We start from the raw sequence: 21,708 nt of genomic DNA on the forward strand, positions 1-21,708 counted from the left end.
TGTAAAATTAACTTCATTTGCCAATTAGTCATCACGCATGAAAAATAGGTAATTAACTTTGTAAGATGAAGAAGTACTATCAATTTCAATAGAATTCATCCATTTAAATATTCTTTTGGTTTTCCACTTTAGAATCTAGTTTTACATAAGGTCACAGTAAATATAAATCTAATCTCAAAACCTTCATGGTTCATTCTTGTTTTTCTGTCCTCACCCATTTGTTCTTGACGATCTAACAGAATGTGAGAGAAGAGAATTCCGTCATATACACAATCTCTTTTGTTGATAGATTCCATTATGACGTCAATGCTCCATCTTAATGTGGAATGCTCCAGGCTGTTACACACCCAAATGCACAGAGCCAACACCTGAAATAGTGTCAAAGAACTCAGGTGGATCTGAGACTTCATTCCTACTTGCAAGTTAACATTTCACCTGCCACAATGTCATGGATGATGGCAGGAAAAAAAAAAAAAACTCCTAGGTCAGAGGAGGAATAAATATGTGATAAGAGCCATAGACAAGTCTAGCAGCTATTGTTGACTTCTTTCTTTCTTTCTTTCTTTCTTCTTTCTTTCTTTCTTTCTTTCTTTCTTTCTTTCTTTCTTTCTTTCTTTCTTTCTTTCTTTCTTTCTTTCTTTCTTTCTTTCTTTCTTTCTTTCTTTCTTCATTTCCACAATTGCTGATTACCACAGGTGTGATGAAGGACATCTGGTCATGCTGCATGTGTAATGGGCGAAACTGGAGGCAAGAAGACATGAAATTAAGGACACTGAATGTTTTGTAATGGAAGTGACTTGGCAGTAACTCTCTCTCTCTCTTCTCTCTCTCTTTTCTCTCTCTTTACTCTAAAGGGATACACTATCACTTGTGAAATTATTTGCCATCAAAACACTCTTCAAATTACAGAACAGAAATGTGCTTCTTTCATGAAGACATGAAGAATTGTTTCTCAGAAGAAATAAAAAGATTAGACTATCAGTACTAATGATGATAAAATGTTCAGTTCTTTAGAGCTTCTCTCATTGCTCTGATACACAGCCTCCCTACTTTCTCACCAGTGGGGAGCCTATTTTATTATTCTGAAGCAGTACTTAGTCAAATCATTGATAATTTCTCAGTTTCCATGTAAATTCCAACCTTGTTACTTTTTGTTAATACCATCTGCTCTAGTTATTGCTATAAATATTTTCACATATGTTGCAGAATGAATGCATACAATTTATAATTCCAATACATATAATGTATATTTTTCTATGCATATAATAATTAATACAAATAATTTTAATAAATTTTAATACCCAACAAATTATTTCTTACAAAATACATTTCTAATATCTCAAATATGTTTTCTTTCCAAGCATAATTACTTAAAAGAGAAAAAAACATGTCAACATTATATGAGTTCTTTTATTTTATTTTATTTTATTCTCCTTTTGGTAGTCATTGTCTTCATGTATGTCATTGTTTTAGGTGTTAGCTGATTCACTTAATTTTCTAAGACTATTTTGGCCCAGTTATAATTTTCTTTGTGGGACTAGACCAAATTGTAACAAAGGTATGTAAATGAGGAATGACATCAACCATAAGTAGCAATCAGAATTTCATAGAAACAAGCCAAATTGTACACACAGATTAATAACACAAACAAAATTCTATACATAATACCTTCTGTTTGTTGTGACAAATCATATATCTTTGTATTCCCTTTGCCTTTTCTGATGGGGTTGATACTTAAACAGTTGACTTCAAGTTAAGAATCTGTGATTCTATCTATTAAAACAATCAAATCATTTTGAAAGTTTATGTCCCCAAGCTCAGGATGTGCTTGTCTTTCTTTGAGCTGTGAAATGATCTCCTTCCATTGTATTTCAAATGAACTTTATAAATGTTTCCAAGATGGAATGGAGGAAAGGGGAAGAGTAGAGTTGTGAGTTGTATTTTTCTGTTAGGAGGTGCTGGGAAAGAAGAGTCCCTCTATTCTGTTAGTTTCTCTCGCTTATTTTTAAGATGTTCTAACAACTTAGTTTTCCAGATAAAATACAGGTGCAAAATCAAAGCAAAGTAAAAGACAAAATAGCTAACAAAAATGTACCAAAGCGAAACAATTGGTTGCGTGAGAGTGGCATTATATATGTTATACTGAGAGTACAACTACTTCCAGTGATACAAACTTGGTAAAGCTTGACATGGAATGGTGAATATCATTTTGAATAATGATTTCCCAGCATAACCATACACATTGAGGTGATTGCTGTAGCTGTTCCCAAGGACATTCAACTGCTAGGGAAGCACAGAAGAGTGGGTACTTTTTCAATTCCTGTATTGAGAAAGATATCCAAGTGAAAACTGTGCTGTCAGATGACAGCAGGCCATTTCTCACACAGTTGAATATACTGTTTATTAAGTATTAAACCTAATAAGCAGAAGCTTTGTTATATAGAAAATTGATTCAATTAGAAATTAATTGGTTATTTTTCACATGTACTACAGTATCTGATATATACTTTGACACCTTCCCATTTGTGTAATACCTTTATTCTTGATTACTAGGTTCACATTTTTCCTTATCCCTGAAGTTTTCTATTAAGTGAAGATTTTTCTGCAGTTTATTTTATAACAAAACATTAAAATCTCTACAAAGTGTATGCTCAATGAAATTGGCTTTACATGGGGAAAATAATTTTAATCCCTTATTGACTTGCAAGATGCATCCACCTTGATGTTTTCACAGAAATTTATTTCACTGATGATGATCAAAAGAGGTATGTTGGGCTTTGATCAGAATAACTCTAAAGAAAACTGGAAATCTGCAAATAAGGAGTGATTAAAATTCCTTCTCCATCTTCCCTTAGTGAAATGAAGGAAGCAAAATACTGACTGATACCTTTTAATTAGTGTGAGGCAAATTAAAAGGGTTCTATTTAAAGATGATTGAGGTAAGGCTGAAGAAAAGCTAAAGTTTAACGTGAGGTACACATAATTATTGAAATCAACCAATTTTCCAAATTTTAAACTGAATGTAGTCTCTTCAAATGCTGGCCTGAATATTTATTTCAAAGTATTTCTAAGAGTTTTTACCACCAGAATTAACTTCTCAAACAAAAGGTGGAGACATGAAGGAAGAATTATCAATCTCAAAAAAAATACTTTTTGCTCCTTACATGTTTTATTTTGTTTCTATTCAATTTAGCTACTGTATCCACGATTCATGAGCTGATAGCCTTTAAAAACAAAACAAAACAAAACAAAACAAAACAAAAAGTAGTTCCTCCCTTTGATCGTTAAACTGACACGGTTTATACAGTGTGTGGGCCACTTGCAAATTTGTCTTTCTCCAAATTAGATACATAGAATAAGGCTAGTCTTATTTAGAAAGAAGGAAAACTCAGAAAAATGCTATAAGGCAAATGCAAACATACTAATTTTATTAAAGTTAATATTAATTTCACTTTATCTTTGGTAGTACATTGGACATAATAGATTTGTAGATAAATAATGATAATGACAATTATACTTCCCTCTGTGACACAAGATATAGTTCATTTAATATTGTGAAAGTGATACTTTATGCAACTCAAAGATCAGCAATATCTTCAATTAATACCCTGCTACTGAGTATGCAAATGTCTCTTTCATTCATCTTGTAAAGTCCTCACAAAGCACAAATGTGCGACCAAATGTTCTTCTAAATTTGAATCAATGTTTATCTCTTCATGAAGCTTGCAAAAATGGCTTACCAATTCTGAAAAATGTGTTGCCAATCAGAAATCTTTTGTGAGTGATCTAAAGAAACCACAGCAAAAATGTGGCTTCAGTGGAAGAATCTTCACACTATTAAATGCATTATTCTCCAGTAATCCACCTACAAACTAAGATAAATAATATACAATAATAAAAATTAATTGCATAATTATAAAAAATTATAAAGTTTGTATCTCTTTACTGTTCATAGTCCACAATAAAAATTTAGATAATACATATAGTATTTATGAATGAGATAAATACATATGATTATTTTCTAATGAACACTTTTTCTAAATATAAACAGTAAAACAATAAACAATGAATTCTGATTACTAAAAAAAGTAAGGCTTTACTCTTAAGGAGTTCAAATTACAGATGAGAAGAAAGTAAGCCTACAGAAGTTCTTTAAGAAGGAAGCATGCCTCAGTATAAGTCAGACTGATTGGTCAAAAGAACAAAATCATGAGAAAAAACACAACAAATAATACATATGCATATAAAATATGCAAAGTTCTAAAGGTGCAATAAGGTATGCATATGGATTCTGTGTAGGAAGCCATATTAAGAAATATTTTAATAGTGTAATTTAAACAAGAAATAAGTTACAACAACAGTAAACTATGAATTTGTGTGTTGAGATACAAAAAATTCTGAGTTCTGTATGCCATATTTTATAGCCCTGATAAAAACATACATCATTCATCTTTCCCAGAAATTCAAATATACTTAATTCAAATTTTTATAAGTGAAGTTTAGAATTTCACTTTAGTTTCTTAAATTTTATTGTCAAAATGATGTACAGAGGGTTACATTACATATGTAACATAGTGAGTACATTTATTGTCAAACTTATTACCCTCTCCCTCATTTTTCTCCCACTTTCTGGCTCACCCAGTCCCCGCACCCAGTTATACAGTTCATTTCCCACATATTGTCTTGTGAGTATCACAAAATACTCATATTGGTTCTCCCTTTGTCCTCTGTCTCAGCATTTTGTTGTTCCCCTTCCCTTCCTTAATTCAGATAAAAATATATACAACACCAGGGTACCAAAATCAAATACAGAGATTAACAGAGGATAATCCATAGGGGGGAAATACAAAAGAAACAAGAAATCACATAGTACATTAAAAACAACAACAAAGAAAACCTCTGTGTCCATGTCTCTGGGTTCATTTCATTTAGCATCATCTAATATGATCATATGACATAAATATTGAGCTTTTCTGTTCATCTGCTAGGACTACCCTAGACATATACTAATTATTACAAATGAGGGAAACCAAGGGACATAGGTTTCTTTGGGTCTGGCTTACTTCACTTATTTTTTCTAAGTCTTTCCATTTTCTTACAAATGGGGCTATGTCATTCTTTATGATGGAAGCATAGAATTCCACTGTAGAATTTCACATTTTTAATTAAAAAACAAAAACAAGGTGTAGAATAGAAGTGACTTTGGTTAGTATTATAGCAACATTATTTGGTAAAACTTTGGTTCCTAGGTTGGCTGAGGAGATAATGAGATATTATAAATAAAATGATTATTGGGTGAAGAATTGTAGCCAGGATAAAATTAATATAATATATATGTTTATATATATATTTATTCATATTCTCCTAATTAACTAAAACTGCCTAAAGACAACTAAGTTACTAAGTTAGTAGTGGAAATAAAGAAACATTACAAGTCATCAAGAAAATTAGAAGACACATCAATTATAGAAGGAAGAATAACAATGGGAACTATACAGATGGAGTTAATAGTTAAAATGTATGAGGTGGTCAGAAAAACTCCTGGCTACATTCTTTTACATTCTTTCTTTCTTTTTTTGTCAGTTGTGGGGCTTGAACTCTGGGCATGGGCGCTGTCCCTGCGCTCTTCAGTTCAAGGCCAGCATACTACCTCTTGAATCACATGGCCACTTCCAGTTTTCTAGTGGTTTATTGGAGATAAGAGTCTCACGGACTTTCCTGCCTGGGCTGGCTTTGAACCGCGATCCTCAGATCTCAGCCTCCTGAGTAGCTAGGATTACAGGCGTGAGCCACTGGTGCCCGCCTGGTTACAATATTTCTAACTAAGAGTAAATCACTTTATGGTGATGGGCAGGAGTCAAAATATTTTATGTAAGGTACTTTTGCTATTGATTATGATTATTAATAAGCAGGTTGGCAGTCGTAACAGGGATAAATTGTTTAGAAATATCAGCTTGCTGGTAAGCAAAACTATTTTGTAACAAATATAAGGAATTGTAGTTATGATTACTTTATGAGTCAAATTTGAAATTGACATTAAATACATTTATGCTTGTGTATTTTTCGATTTCAATAATGAGTAAAGTAGTGGGCACACTAGTACTTTAGCTGTAGGATATTAAATGATTGTCCACTAAAGTAAAGGTTGACAGATTCATAGGGCCTATTGTTCTGTGGTACTAAAGCAGATGAGCCAGACATAATTTTTCAGAGATTCTACTAGCAACACACACACACACACACACAACTTAAATAGAAATACACATAAATAATGAATTACCTAACAAAAGCGTATTTGTTCCCAATTGCTTTAGCGACTTTGTCCTCATGGAAGCAAAGAACTTATAGCAGGACTTTGAATCTTAGCATCATTTCTTAAGAGAAGCTTGGAAGGAAAAAAATGTTACCTTGACAGAAAGGGGTGAAGGAAAGAGAGCAAGGGAAGGAGCTGTGGGTAAAACAAGGTAGAAGAAAAGAGGTAAGATTGGGTATAAAGGTTTGGAGTAAGGAAATGGCAGCATTCAATCTGATAGACATTAGAAAAGCTAAAATAGAAAATACAGGGAAATGCATGTTAGGGTCTTAGGAAAAAAGTTTAAGTATATGGACTGGCTGCTTCTAAGCTAATATAGTGAAATTGAGCAATGACTTATAAAAATAAGAAATGATTATGTTTTTAAATGTAACCTAACTGGCTAAATTGAGAAAGAATTTCTAAGAAATTAGGAGGAGGATATATTAAACAGGTTGGTTCAAACAAGCAAAACGTTTTTGTTATATCTGTAATTTATGCAAATAAAACACTTTCAGGCATTTCTAGTAAGTAGTTCTTTACACATTATATAGAGAACCCATGATCTGATTCCATGTAAATCAACTCGGAGCCTGTTTGTGACTCAGCACCACAATATAGTGGTAAGATATATATAGTAAGATCATGTCTCATTTCCAAAGAGGCATTCTGTATCCCTTCTGCTTGTTAATGTTCAAGCAGAGAATAAGATGGTCAGTAGTGTTAAAAACTTGTCAATATGAATGAATTCACTGGTGTTATCAGCCTGTCATCAGTAACTATTGAGGTATCTCCAGGACCTATTAGACCACTTTGACCAAAATAAGTGCTAAATAAATAAATAGTATCTAGATTATTAGATTGCAGTACAATTGTTCAGTAAGGAAGTAATGTTCACACAGTCTGAGATTTGCTCATTTCCTGTTTAGAAATTCTGAGGATTCTGAGGATGGAACAGTAAACTGATGTTAAATAAATGAAAACAATCGTAAATTATAGAAGCACAGAAGTTTGTTTATTAGTGAATAAGTACTGTCATTTGGGTTAATTTTATGTGCTTTGCTTGTTTTGGTTATGCCATTAGTCTTCTCTATTTTTACTGTCAGCTTATATAATTATCTCTCCACTTAAGGCAATCAACTATTTCTGTATTCAGAATAAAATTAAGGAATCTGCTAATTATTTCATACATAGTTTCTTGTTGTTTCCTCAAATACTAGAAAGAATAACTTGGATGCATCTGCTGTAAGTTTTGCAAGTCAATTTGAAATGAGATAATGAGAAATTTCAAATGCCTCCATTTTTCTAATTGATACTAAGGCATAAAAGTGATTATCACATTGCTTAGCAAAAATATTCATTTTGTCATTTGAATGCAACAAGGAATATTTCACTCTCTTAAAGGTTCATGATTCTACTTTATAGTATGAGGATCTATCTGCTTAGTGTTTATTTCCAAGAGCCTATTACTGGTACTGTAGTCGTGGCTGGTTCCTTTCTGTGGCAGTCCAGACAACTCCATCCAGAATGGGTACCTCAATAGTTACTGATGACAGGCTGAGAACACAAATTAGTTAATTAATATCGCCAAGTTTTTAACACTGCTGACCATTTTATTCTCTGCTTGAACATTAACAATTTACATATAGAATAGGTGCTTCTCTGGAAATGATACATGATCTTACTGTATATTGTGCTGCTTTTCACTGCACCACATCCTGAGTAATAAACAGGCTCAGAGTTGATTTACATGGAATGAGATCATGGGTTCTCTATATAATTTCTTAAGAACTACTTACTAGAAATGCCTGAACACATTTTAATTGCACAAATCCCATATATAGCAAACTGAAATCTAAATTATATTTTTCCTATAGCATATGGGATATGTCAAACAGAAAACTTGAAAGTCTGTTATGAAGCCCAGTTATTCTTTTAGAAGTGTCACTTCTAATGAGAATCAATTTTGTTTTATAGATTCTAATTTTGTGAGTTGATTTTACCAGAAGACCCAATAGCAAAATAAAAGTTTGATGTACTATGGAATAATATGAAGTTTATGAAATTTCGTCACTTGGTTGTAAAATAGAAAATGTTTTAATAACTGTGATAGCCTAAAGATAGAGTGTGGAAAATTTAATATGTTCTTTTGTCTGTAGAAGTTTAACTTCTATTTCATTACATATTTGTTAGATATTGCATTCCATTTTTCTATGGAATCTTATGACCACATGAAAGGATTACATATGCTTACTCTATATGGACAGATTAGGTTACATTTCCTTTCAAATTTACTTCTCATTAATTCAGTAGACTTATTTAAGATCTAGAAATGTTTACACTAGTAGGAGTGTGTTCCTGTAATTTATATTGCTTTAGTGTTGTTACTTTACAACATTTTTGGAAAGATATCTGTAATAAAAACTTTTGTAATGTAAATATTTTCAATTTGTTTTTTTTAATTTTATTTTATTGTGAAGATGCTGTACAGAGGGGTTACAGTTATATGAGTAAGGTAATGAGTTGCTGTTCTCCCACTATCCCTGAATTTTTTATTAGAGTGTATAACAGGTTTTTATTAGATTATATCATATTATAACATACATAAGAGCAAATCAATCAGTAAATATAAATCCATGTGTTTCCTTTCTTATTTATGATAATATATAAAATATATTTATAGGGATAATTCAGTATCTATACAGATAAAGTAACAAAGAATAGCTCTATAAATATTTTATAAATTATTATCCCCTATATTGTAAAATAAAACAAAAATAATATGTAGTTTATATAGTATTTTATTTTATTAACCTGTTGTGTAATTGAAGAACTAAAACAGATGGGGTCAATTTGATGACAAATACTTATATATTTTCTTGCATTTAGAACTGAAAATGTACTCAGTAGTTATCAATGAACATTACTATTATCCTAGCTTCTTAGAGTTGCATAAAGAGCTAAAATGTATTCACACACAAGCACATAGAAGATTTCTCACGATAGTACTTGAAAAATTCAAAGACTCAACCTCAGGAAAATATGTCACTTGACATTCTTAAGAGAGATCATATAGGTGTAATAGCTATGAACACCTGATCATATAAAATAATATTTACCAAAATATATACTCCAAAAAGTGGAAAAAAAGATTTTCTTTCTTTTTATTTTTCTTTCTTTGTTTCTGTGCTTGTTTCATTTCCTTTTGTCTTATTTGTTCATTTGTCTTTGGTAGGGTAACAGGTGAGGTGGGCACAGAATCAGTGGGATCAAGGGTGAACAAATGTAGCAGTGATACTTAATAGACCCTATGTTAAAAAATGACTTAAGCAACTTGTGGGTGAGGATGGAAGGGGAAAACAGGGAGAGAGCAAGGGAAGAGGCTATATAGTGAAAGAAATTGTACACTTTTAAGTGAATACATAACCCCTCTGTACATCACCTATATAATAAAAATAAATATTTGTTTAAATAAAAGAAAATTCAGCTGGGTGCTGGTGCTCACGACTGTAATCCTAGCTATTCAAGAAGATGTGATCAGAAGATTGAAGTTCAAAGACAACCCAGGCAGGAAAGTCTGTGAGAATCTTATTTCCAATAACCACCAGAAAAATGGAAGTGGCTCTGTGCTTAAGTGGTAGAGAGCTGAGGGAGAGTGCCTAGGCAAGGAATTGAAGCCCCTGACCATCCACCCCCCCAAAAAATATATATATATATGTATATATTTTGTTAAAATTAATTTCACATGGTTAAAAAGCCAAGAAGGCGTAATTCATTTTAACTAAATTAATCCTCTCTACTTAAATTTTGTGTATATATCAATAGTAGTATTTGACCATATTTTAATTTAAAATGTTGCTTGCATTAATGTTAACATTTAAAGATACCGGTATCTATGTTGAGAATCTAGTTATGTAAAACCTAATCCAAATCTGAATTGAACACCTTGATTTTAAATTTTAGTGTCCAGGAAAAAACTATATAAATATATATATATATATATATATATATATATATATACACACACACATATGTTTTGTCTTATTTAACTTCTTAACTATGTGCATAAGGCATTTATACTATATTCTCCAAATATGAGTTAGGTAATAGACATTAAGTCCCTAATTTTACTACTTATGATTTATGCTCATACACTTATCAGACAATATGAATAGTGATTAATTTATTATTCACAGATATTGGCTGACTTAGAAAACCATGCATTATTTAAGAATGATCTGGAATGTCAAAAGCTGATTTTGGAAGCAATGAAGTACCACCTACTGCCAGAAAGAAGAACTTTAATGCAAAGCCCAAGAACTAAGCCAAGAAAATCTACCGTTGGCACTCTGTATGCAGTTGGAGGAATGGATAATAATAAAGGTATGTAATACCAGATCTTTATTAATATATACTGTGTGTAATTTGGTGACTTAATTTGGATATTATAATCTATAAATCCAATAATATTTGTGAATAATTATATTTTAACATAGTCTCTTAGGATTAGATTGAAAAATCAAAACACATTTGAGATTTCTGATATGTAATTGCTTCATCTGCTTCTTTTGAATCTTTTCTTCATTTCCTGTTCATTATGTACAATATTTAAAATGAGATGAAAAGTGAACGTGAAGTAACTAAAACACACACACACACACACACACACATACACACACACAACCCACTGGCCAGAACTGGGAAGGTGGCTCAGTGGTAGAGTGCTTGCCTCACGTGAGTGAGGCCCTGGGTTTGATTCCTTAGCACCACTAAACAGAAAAAGCCGGAAGTGGCACTGTGGCTCAAGTGATAGAGTGCTAGCTTTGAGCTGAAGAGCTGAGGGACAGCGCTTGGGCCCAGGCCCAGGCTCCAGGACCGATAAGGAAAAAAAAAAAAGCATTGGCCAAATGACATGTGGGGTATATTGAAACACTATTTCTAGAAACTGAATTCCTTTTATAATTGAACACCTTGATTTTAAAGAATTTCTTTCGTTTACTTAGAATTCCATTGTGTGTGTGTGTGTGTGTGTGTTACTTTTTCTTGATCCATTCATCTACTGAGGGGTGGATGGTGAATAATGCTGTGATGAACATAGTTGTAATGGTAGCTTTAGTATTCCCTTGTTTGTGATCATTTGGGTAAATGCCCACAAGTGGGATTGTTGGGTCATAGGGGAGCTCTATGTGGAGTTTTTTTGAGATACCTCCATAATGCTTTCCAAAGTGGTTGAACAAGTTTACACTCCCACCAAGAGTGCAATTGAGTTCCCTTTTGGCCATATCCCCTCCAGGATCTGTCATTATTAGATTTCTTGATTATAGCCATTCCAAGTGGGGTGAGGTGGAACCTCAATGTTGTTTTGATTTGCATTTCTTTTATGGCTAGAGAACTGGAGCATATCTTCATGTGTTCATTGACCATTCTTATTTCCTCTTCCGAGAAGTCTCTCTTTATGTCTTTATCCTACTTGTTGATGGGGCAGTTGTTTCTTTGAGGATTGGTTTTTGGAGGATTTAAAATTTTAAATATTTTAAATATGAGGCCCTTGTCTGTTGTATAGCTAGTGAAGATCTTCTCCCAGTCTGTGGGCTTTCTATTGATCTTACTAGCTATGTCCTTTTTCATTGAAGGGCTTTGCAGTTTCATGCAATCCCATTTGTCCAATCTTTCTTTGATTTGTTGTGTTTTGGGTCTTTATTAAGTAAATTTTGAACTATGCCAAGGAGCCCTAAAGTTTCTCCTATTCCTTCCTGTAATATTTTCAGGGTGTCTGTTTTTATTTCTAGGTCTTTGATCCATTTGGAGTTATTCTGATGCTGGGTGGTAAATACTGATCTAATTTGATTTTCTACAGGTGTTTAAACAATTTTACCATCACCATTTATTGAAGAGACTGTCTTTCTTACATTCTGCTTTTTGTTTGGTTTGTTTTGTGTGTGGTTTTGTTTTGTTTTTGTTTTTTTGTTGTTCCCTTTTGAACAATTAGGTGGCTATAGGTCTGCAGGTTCATTTCTCGGTCTTCAATTCTACTCCATTGGTCTTCTAGTCTGTTCTTGTGCCTATACCAAACTGTTTTGATTGCTATGGCCTTGTAGTAAAGTTTTAAGCCTGGTATTGTTATTCCTCCAGCACTGTTCTATCAGCTAAAATTATTATTTTTTTGCTATTTGTGGTCTTTTATTGTTCCAAATAAATTTTTGAATTGCTTCTTTTACCTCACTGAAGAATGAGGTTGTGATGTTGATGGGTAGATAGACTTTTGCAGTATTGTCATTTTCACAATTTTAATCTTCCTAATCCAGGAGCATTGGAGGTTTTTCTACTTCCTTAGTTTTGCTTTAATTTCCTTTTTCAGGTTTTTAAAGTTTTCATCATAGAGGTCCTTCATTTCTGTTGTTAATTCCTAGGTATTTTATTTTGTGTGGGGCTTTTACAAAAGGAGTTACTAGCATTCCTGATTCAACTGTGCTCTTCTCATTATAGGTATAGAGGAAAGCCATTGATTTTTGAGGATTAATTTTATACCCTGCTACCGTGCCAAAGTGCCAAGTCAGCTCCAGTAACTTGGGAGTGGAGTCCGTGGGATTCTTTAAATACAAGATCATATCATCTGCAAAAAGGGAGAGTTTTACTTCATCTTTCCCTATTTGGATCCCCTTTATCTTTGTATCTTGTCTTATTGCTAATACTAAATTGAAGAGGAGTGTTCATCAAAGAAATGGCTCTATAGTTCTCTTTCTTTGATGAGTCCCTGTCTGGTTTGGGGATGATGGTTATGATAGCTTCAGAGAAGGAGTTTCATAGTAGACTTTCATTTTCAGTTTCCTTGAAGAGTTGGAGGTATATTGGTGTGAGTTCTGCTTTAAAGACCTTTTAGAATTCAGCAGAGAACTCATCTGGTCCTGGGCTTTTCTTTGATGGGAGGTCTCTTATTTCTGTTTCTATTTTGATGCTTAATATGAGTCCATTAAGTTAGTTTGACTCATATTGGTTTAGTTTGGGCATATCAATATTTGGTAGAAATTCTTCTAACATCCAGATTCTCAAAATTTTTAGCATAAAAGTTTGAGAAATATTCCCTTATAATATTTTGAATCTTGGTTGTTTCTGTGGAGAGGTTTCCATTCTCATTTCTGAGTTTTATTTAATTTACTCATTTATTTATTTTTATTTTGGTGTGTTCTCTTGTTTTTCTGGTAATTTTCTGTCAATTTTGTTAATTTTTTTCAAAGAACCAACTCTTTTGTTGACTGTCTCTCTTGGGGGGTGGATTCTAATTCATTTAATTCTGACTTAATTTTCATTATTTGTTTCTGTTTACTGGGTTGGAGTTTAGCTTGTTGCTCTTTTTCAAGGAGCTTCAGGTGCATCATTAAATTGTTAGTTTGAGATCCTCCAATTTGTTGGTGTAAGAACTCAGAACTATGGATTTTCCTCTGAGTAGTGCCTTTGCCATGCCAGAGGAGCTGATAATTTTTATGTTCATTTTGTTAAATATCAGGAACATGTGAATTTCCTTTCTATTCTCTTCCATGACCCTTTCATAGATCAACAGTGTGTTGTTCAGCCTCCATGTGTTATAGGATTTTCTTTGGTGCCATTTAGTGTTAAGTTCTAATTTTATTCCATAGGGGTGTGAGAGAATGCAGGGCATAATTTCACTGTTTCTGAATTTGGACAGATTTGTTTTGTGACCTAAACTGTGGTCTATTTTGGAGAATGCTCCATGTGATGCTGAGAAGAATGCTTACTCTGCTGCTGATGGGTGAAATATTCTTTAGAAGCCTATTATGTCTAGTTGGTCTCTGCAGTTGTTTAGATCTGTTGTTTCTCTGTGTGTTTTTGTGGAATTGATCTATCTGGTGGGGAAAGTGCTGTGTTCATGTCACCAACAATTAATGTCTTTGGATATAAATGTGATTTTAGGGAAAGTAGTATTTCTTGGATAAATTTGGGTGCTCTGGTATTTGGTGAATAGATATTTACAATTGTTATATCCTCTTGTAGGAGAAATCCTTTTTCTTTTTTTTTCTATTTTTTTATTCTTTTTTTATTGAAAAAATACTGTACAGAGGGGTTACAATTACATGGGCAAAATAATGAGTACATTTCTTATCAAGCATTGTAGCCTCCTCCTTTGTTTCCCCTTCCAATCCCATCCTGCCCCCACTCCCCCAATTGTCCTTCCGCCCCCACCAAAGTAGTAAAGTTCATTTTCTACATAAGGACTTGTACATGTCATTGTTGCAATGGGTCCACCTGTTTCCCTACTTAAACGATTTGTTTTTTCCCCTCCCCTCCACAAATTATAACAACATCAAATACAGTGAAAGCAGGGGTTATACCGTGGGGGAGGGACATATTTTTTAGTAGCTAGGATTACAGGTGTGAGCCAAAGGCGCCCGGCAGAGAAATCCTTTTATTAGTATATGGTGTCAGTCTTTATCTCTTCTCATTAATTTTAATTTGAAGTCTACTTTATCTGATATTAGGGTTGCTACTCCAGCATGTTTGGGTAGTCTGTTTGCTTGGTAGATTTTATTCCAGCATTTCCCTTTCAGAACATGTTTGTTTTTGTGGGGAAGGTGTGTCTTTTGAAGACAGCAGAGAGATGGATACTGTTTTTTGATCCAACTAGAAATTATATTTCATTTGATTGGAAAGTTAAGTTCATTAATATTTAGAGTTAGGATTGAGAGGTGTTTGGAAGTTTCTGTCATGTTATCTACATTCTTAAGGGCTGTATCACCTAGGTTCTGCCTATGTTTATCTGGTTCTTTGTATGGAGGTTGTTTCTCTGCCTTCTTCATATTCTACTTGGTTCTCCACGTGTAGGACATCTTTAAATATCTTTTGTACTGTTGGGTTTGTGGAAACATATTGTTCCAATTTTTCTTTGCTGTGGAAGGTTTTTATTTTTCCCTCAGTTATGTAGGAGAATTTAGCTGGGTACACTATTCATGGTTGATAATTGTTTGTCGTTAGCACATGGCATACTTCATTCCAGGTCTTCTTGCTTTCATGGTCTCTGCTGAGAAAGCTGTAGTTATCCTGATTTGTTTCCCTTTAGAGGTGATTGATCTTTTCTCCCTGAAATCTTTAAGGATCCTTTCCTTGGTTTCTATTGATCCTGTGCAATTACAATGTGGTGGTAGGATATTGCACTATGGTCTGGTCTATTTGGGGTTCTAAAGGCTTTTTATATGTGAATGGGACTATCCTTTTGCATGTTTGGGAAGTTCTCAATTAGGATTTTATTAAATTAATTTCCTTTGAACTTTGGCTTCTGTTTCTAGGCCCTCTTCTACACCAATTGACCTTAAATTACACCTTCTGATGGTGTCTTCTATATACTAAATAGATCTATCATTTTTTTTGTCTTTGTTTTGAATTGTCGGCTCACTCTATTTAATGTCTAGGCAGTCTTCTACCCCAGAGATATGATTTACTGCATGGTCTAGCCTCCTATTCAAACTTCCTTTTTTTAAAATTTCCCTTCCTTCTAATTATTCAGTTTTAATGACTTCAATTCTTTGTTGAAGCTTTGTTTTAGATCTTGTATGGGTTTGCCTCCTTGATTTGGTTTTCCGTGTTCACTCCCTTTCCTTTTGTTGGAATTCATTCAGCTTTCTGGTTTCAGATTCCATGAATTTCTCTATTAATATTTTGTTTGCCTTATCACGCTCATGCATACTTCATGTAGGCTTTCACTTTTTTCATTCAACATGTTTACAAGTCATGTTTGCAAAGCATTTGATAGGTGTCCTCTGGACTTTTTCTTAATTGCTCTGTTGCCTTGTCCTTGGTCAGGGTTCAAATTCCCTGACTTGCCATTTTTTCTTGTGTTTCAGTGGCTTGTTCTGCCCATTTGTGAATAAAAGAAAATCCAATTCCTTACTAGAACACCAGTAACTGCATAAATTTGTAGGTTTATCATTAACAATGGATATTTTCACTCTATTTCACCTTTTTTGGGAGTGAGTGTATACCTAATTACACACCAAAACATAATTCTAAGACAAGCACCTACTGAAAACCCTGTAGTTGCTCAGACATTGGGAGTTTATAATCCACGATGGGTATTTTCACTCTATCTCACCTTTTGGGGGAGTGAGATTATATAAATTACACACTAAATCACAATTTTAAGACAAGCCCCCAACCAGAGCCCTGTAGTTACACAGGAATTGGAGGTTCACACTCAAAATGGGTATTTTCACCCTATTTCTCCTTTATGGAATTGAAAACATCTACACTTGCCCACCAGGACACAATTTTAGAGCAAGCCAGAAGCCAAAGCCCTTTACTTTACAGACTTTGGAGGTTCTTACTCAAAGATAAGATTTTTCCTTAAAGGGGTAGGGGTGGAGAGATGGGGGGGGAGGGCTGCCTTCCTGGAGCAGTGCTGTTTCCCTTGGCTTTTCCGCTGTCCGTTCTGCCCAGGGGTTAGCAGGATGTGGAATTCTGCTCCGGAACTTCAGTCTTAACTGGAGGTAGGTGAAGAGATGAGGCCCCCAGTGTCTGGCACCTTTGGTTTGGCCATGTCTGGTCGGTTCCATGGCAGCTGCATGCTGGTCGGTTCCATGGCAGCTGCTGGTGGCCACAGCAGCCCCTTGTTCTCAAATCTGTCTTCTGGTGCAAACTGCCTGAATTTTTCATCTCTAGGCAGAATCTCTGTACTTTTAAGGCTCACTTAGCATGATTTTCCTGCAGTGAATTTTTCCCTGACCTGCAAAAACTTTTCTTGGAGAGAGCTCACAATAGCCCAGCTACATCTCCACCATAATCCTCAGGTCCCAAAATGTTTGTTTTAAAGTTGGATTTCTTTTCTAATAATGAATTATTATTAGCGAATTTCCATAATCATAAAATACCACAGTTGTTTTTAGTGCAGAATTAATATTCAAAGGTATTAGTTTAACTCTTACAATAATATATCAGATATATTATAGCATTTTTTTAGTTTTTACCATCCAGTGTGTTTACTTGTAGATTTATAGGCACATTTTAGTTACCACAATGAAGAAAACTATGAAATCTCTATGTCTTTGGAGCTAGGATTCATCCTTTAATATTATTTCTTCCAAGCCTTTCCATAGCTTCACAAATGATCACTGGGACATGATAAATTTTCTTTTCCTTTGTATTGTTTGTTACTGTATTTGTCTTTGGGAAAATAAAGGAAAACACAGAAAAATAGGGACAATGGGTGCAAAAATTCAGCAGTGGTACTCAACAGACACTATGTAGAAAATGAAACATACAACTTATGGCTAGAAATGGAAGGGGGAAACTGTGAAAGAGTCAGGGAAGTATATATATACAATGGAATTCTATGCCTCCATCAGGAAGAATGACATTGCCCCATTTGTTAGGAAATGGAAAGACTTGGAAAAAAATATATTAAGTGAAGTAAGCCAGGCCCAAAGAAACATAGGACCCATGATTTCCCTTATTTACAATAATTAGTATATGTCTGAGTCAAACAGAAAAGGTCAGATAAGTTGATGTCAGGGAAATGAACCCTAAGATATGTATTCAAATTTTTTTTCTTTCAGGTGATTGTTTCTAACACATTTATAAGATTATTTCTTTGTTGCTTTGTATGTCCCTCCCCCATGGAATAACCGTGCTTTCACGGGTATTTGAGGTTGGTATAATTTGTGGAGGGGAAGGGAAAAACAAATCGTTTAAATAGGGATACAGGTGGATCCATTGCAACAATGAGATGTACAAGTCGTTATGTGGAAAAATGAACTTTACAATTTTGGTGGGGGGAGGGAGGAGGATTGGGTGGGGATGGGGGTGGGGGGGAGAATGGGAAGTAATGGGAAGGGGAAACAAAGGAGGAGGCTACAATGCTTGATAAGAAATGTACTCATTATCTTGCCCATGTAATTGTAACCCCTCTGTACAGTATTATCACAATTAAAAAAAAAAGAGTCAGGGAAAGAGTGATATGTTTAAAAAATATTTATTGCCTGACATATGTAACTGTAAACCCTGTATATCACCTCTACAATAACAGTGAAATACACTTAAAAGTACATCCCAAATTTGGGAAGTGGTGCTATAGCTCAAGTGGTAGAACACTAGCCTTGAGCTGTGGAGCTGAGGGACAGTGCTCAGGCTCAGAGTTCAAGGCCCCACGACTAACCTCCCCCCCCCCCCCCAAAAAAAAACAAACAAAAGTATTGCTGGTCACTTGCTGGTGGCTCACTCCTTTAATCCTAGCTATTTAGGAGGCTGAGATCTGAGGTTCAAAGCCAGCCCGGGCAAGAAAGTCCGTGAAACTCTTATCTTGAATAAACCACTCGGAAAAATGGAAATGGCACTGTAACTCAAGTGGTAGAGCACTGGCCTTGAGCTGAAGAGCTGAGGGACAGCACCCATAAGCCTCACGACTGATCCCCCCCAAAAAAAATGCATAAATAAAAAGGAGAAATCAGCTGATTAATCTAAGAAAAGCGTCTTTACTTTCCGAAATGTTTATCAAATTATGTGTTATTATCTATTATTTGTGTGAATATCTGTCATCTATTATTCATCTATCTCACTCATTCTCCTTTCTTATGCAGACATATATTTATGGCCATGCATCTATATTTACAAAGGTATACATTCATATTTGCCCTCTTACTCAATTGGAACATTAATATGATAATTATGTAAAGATTTACATATTTATATTAACCACTTTACATTTCATTAAATTTTAAAATGAATTTTCAAATAACTACATAAATCTGATCATCAAAACATTTCACCGTTTATTGAAGCTTTATACCAAATGCTTTGTCAGAATTCCACCTACATTTTCTACAAATGATGTCAGTATTACCTGTGCTCATAAAAGTTTTGAGTAGCCTTTGAGAGAATTCCAACTATTAGTAGGTGAAAATTTAGTGGGTGTCAAGATGAAACTTTTGTGACAGGTGAATTTCTTTCTTTCTAAGAAGTGTACAAAAATGTATGCTATCATTAAATTTTAAAGAAACTGAATTTTTCACTACCTTTCAAAAGTTTGCCTTAAAATTATTTTTATATCAAACATTAAATAAAAATACTTATATAATGAACCTTCATGTCCTCTTTTTGTATGTGTATTCCTTCTCAGATAATAAGATTTCAATTTTATTGATATATTGGTAATATATGTATTAATTAGTAATTTTTTCTTGTAATTATTTGAGATTTTATTCCAGATTTTGAGCTGTTTGTCATTGGAATATATATAGATAAGAAAATATAAATCAATGATAATTAATTTTTTTTTTTTTTTTACTTTTGGCAATTTTTTTTTTAATTTTATTTTATTTTATTTGAGAACTTACTGTACAGAGGGGTTACAATTACATGGGCAGAAAAATGCATACATTTCTTACCAAGCATTGCAGCCTCCTCCTTTGTTTACCCTTCACCTCCCTTCCCAGCCTCCCCCCTCCCCCCCCACCTAATCATACCCCCCCACCCCCCGACATTGTAAAGCTGGTTTTGACATGACATTTTGTACTTCTCATTGTTGCAACAGGTCCACCTGAATCCTTAAACGACTTGTTTGTCCCCGTCTCCTCCACATGTTATACTGACATCAAATATAGTGAAAGCAGGGGTTACACTGTGGGGGAGGGACATACAAAGCAACAAAGAAATAATCTTATAAATGCGTTAGAAACACATGCATGAAAGAAACAAAAACATTAAAATACATATTTGAGGGTTCGTTTTCCTAACATCACATTCTCTGACTTTTTCCGCTTGACTCATACCTATACTAGATATTGCAAATAAGGGAAACCATGGGACCTATGTTTCTTTGGGCCTGGCTTACTTCACTTAATATAATTTTTTCCAAGCCTTTCCATTTCCTAACAAATGGGGCAATGTCATTCTTTCTGATGGAGGCATAGAATTCCATTGTGTATATATACCACATCTTCTTGATCCATTCATCTACTGAGGGGCATCTGGGTTGGTTCCATATCTTAGCTATGGTAAATAATGCTGCAATAAACATAGTTGTGCTGGTAGCTTTAGTGTGGCCTTGTTTGTGATCATTTGGGTAAATGCCCAAAAGTGGGATTGCTGGGTCATTGGGGAGCTCTATGTGGAGTCTTTTGAGGAACCTCCATACTGCTTTCCAAAGTGGTTGAACAAGTTTACATTCCCACCAACAATGAAGTAAGGTTCCTTTCTGTCCACATCCCCTCCAGCATCTGTTGTTGTTAGAGTTCGTGATTTTTGCTGTTCTAACTGGAGTGAGGTGATATCTCAATGTTGTTTTGATTTGCATTTCTTTTATGGCTAGGGATGTTGAACATTTCTTCATGTGTCTATTGGCCATCCTTCTTTCTTCTTCAGAGAAGCTTCTCTTTAAGTCTTTCGCCCACTTACTTTTTGGGCAGTTGTTTCTTTGAGGATTTGTTGTTGTTTGGTTTAATTTTTTGAGTTCCAAGTATATTTTAGATATGAGACCCTTGTCCGTTGTATGGCTAGTAAAGATCTTCTCCCAATCCGTGGGCTTTCTATTGATCTTGCTAGCTATGTCATTTGCCCTGCAGAAGCTCTGCAACCTTATACAATCCCATTTGTCCAACCTTTCTTTGATTTGTTGTGTTTCCGGGTCTCTATTCAGAAAATTTCGGCCTGAGCCGAGGAGACCCAGGGTTTCTCCTATTCCATCCTGTAATGTTTTCAGAGTGTCTGCTTTGAGTTCAAGGTCTTTGATCCATTTGGAGTTGATTCTGGTGCAGGGTGGTATATAAGGATCTAGCTTTAGTTTTCTACATGTAGTTAACCAGTTTTGCCAGCACCATTTACTGAAGAGGCTGTCTGTCTTCCATTCTATTGTTTTAGCTCCCTTATCGAAGATTAGATGGCTATAGGTCTGTAGGTAATGATAATTAATTTTTAAAAAGAAAACTGTTGATAATCCAAGAATTTGTAATCCATGCAACTGTGTATTATCTCTGTCCCTCCTTCTATGAATGTATCTATCTATCTATCTATCAATGTATCTATCTATGTATCTACTTACCTACCTACCTTACCATTAATCCTTCTAATTTCAGCACTTTTCACTAATGATAGAATCTATCAACCAAGCCTTTAATTGCAAACTTTGGGAAACACTACACATCCAAACAACAGCAATACCAAACAAATATGAATCAATTTTTTGGCACTGGTGGCCAAACACCGGTTTGAGACCAGTTCAGGCAAAAAGTTCACAAGACAGCAAATGGGTTTTGTATTCCATCTCCATTATTTATGATCATGTCAGAGTCTGAAATTTGGAGGATGATTATTTTAGTTCAACATGGGCAAAAATGTTGAAACTCAATCTCAACAGAATAATCTGGGAGTGGTGTTGTACTGATTGTTGATGGTTCACAACTCTGAACTTAGCTACT

The 21,708-nt window shown here is 34.3% G+C and overlaps 1 protein-coding gene across 1 annotated transcript in view; it reads left to right on the plus strand.

The window, feature by feature from the left end:
• Klhl1 (kelch like family member 1) overlaps nucleotides 1-21,708 on the plus strand; it is a 251,010-nt gene that overhangs the window by 159,220 nt on the left and 70,082 nt on the right. Inside the window, exon 6 of the mRNA XM_042685460.1 lies at nucleotides 10,489-10,675. Within this exon, the coding sequence (XP_042541394.1) occupies nucleotides 10,489-10,675 (187 nt within the window). The remainder of the gene's footprint in view (nucleotides 1-10,488; nucleotides 10,676-21,708) is intronic.

The sequence above is a fragment of the Dipodomys spectabilis genome, unplaced genomic scaffold, assembly GCF_019054845.1.
Source record: "Dipodomys spectabilis isolate Male_0828 unplaced genomic scaffold, ASM1905484v1 ptg000095l, whole genome shotgun sequence".
Lineage (NCBI taxonomy): Eukaryota > Metazoa > Chordata > Mammalia > Rodentia > Heteromyidae > Dipodomys > Dipodomys spectabilis.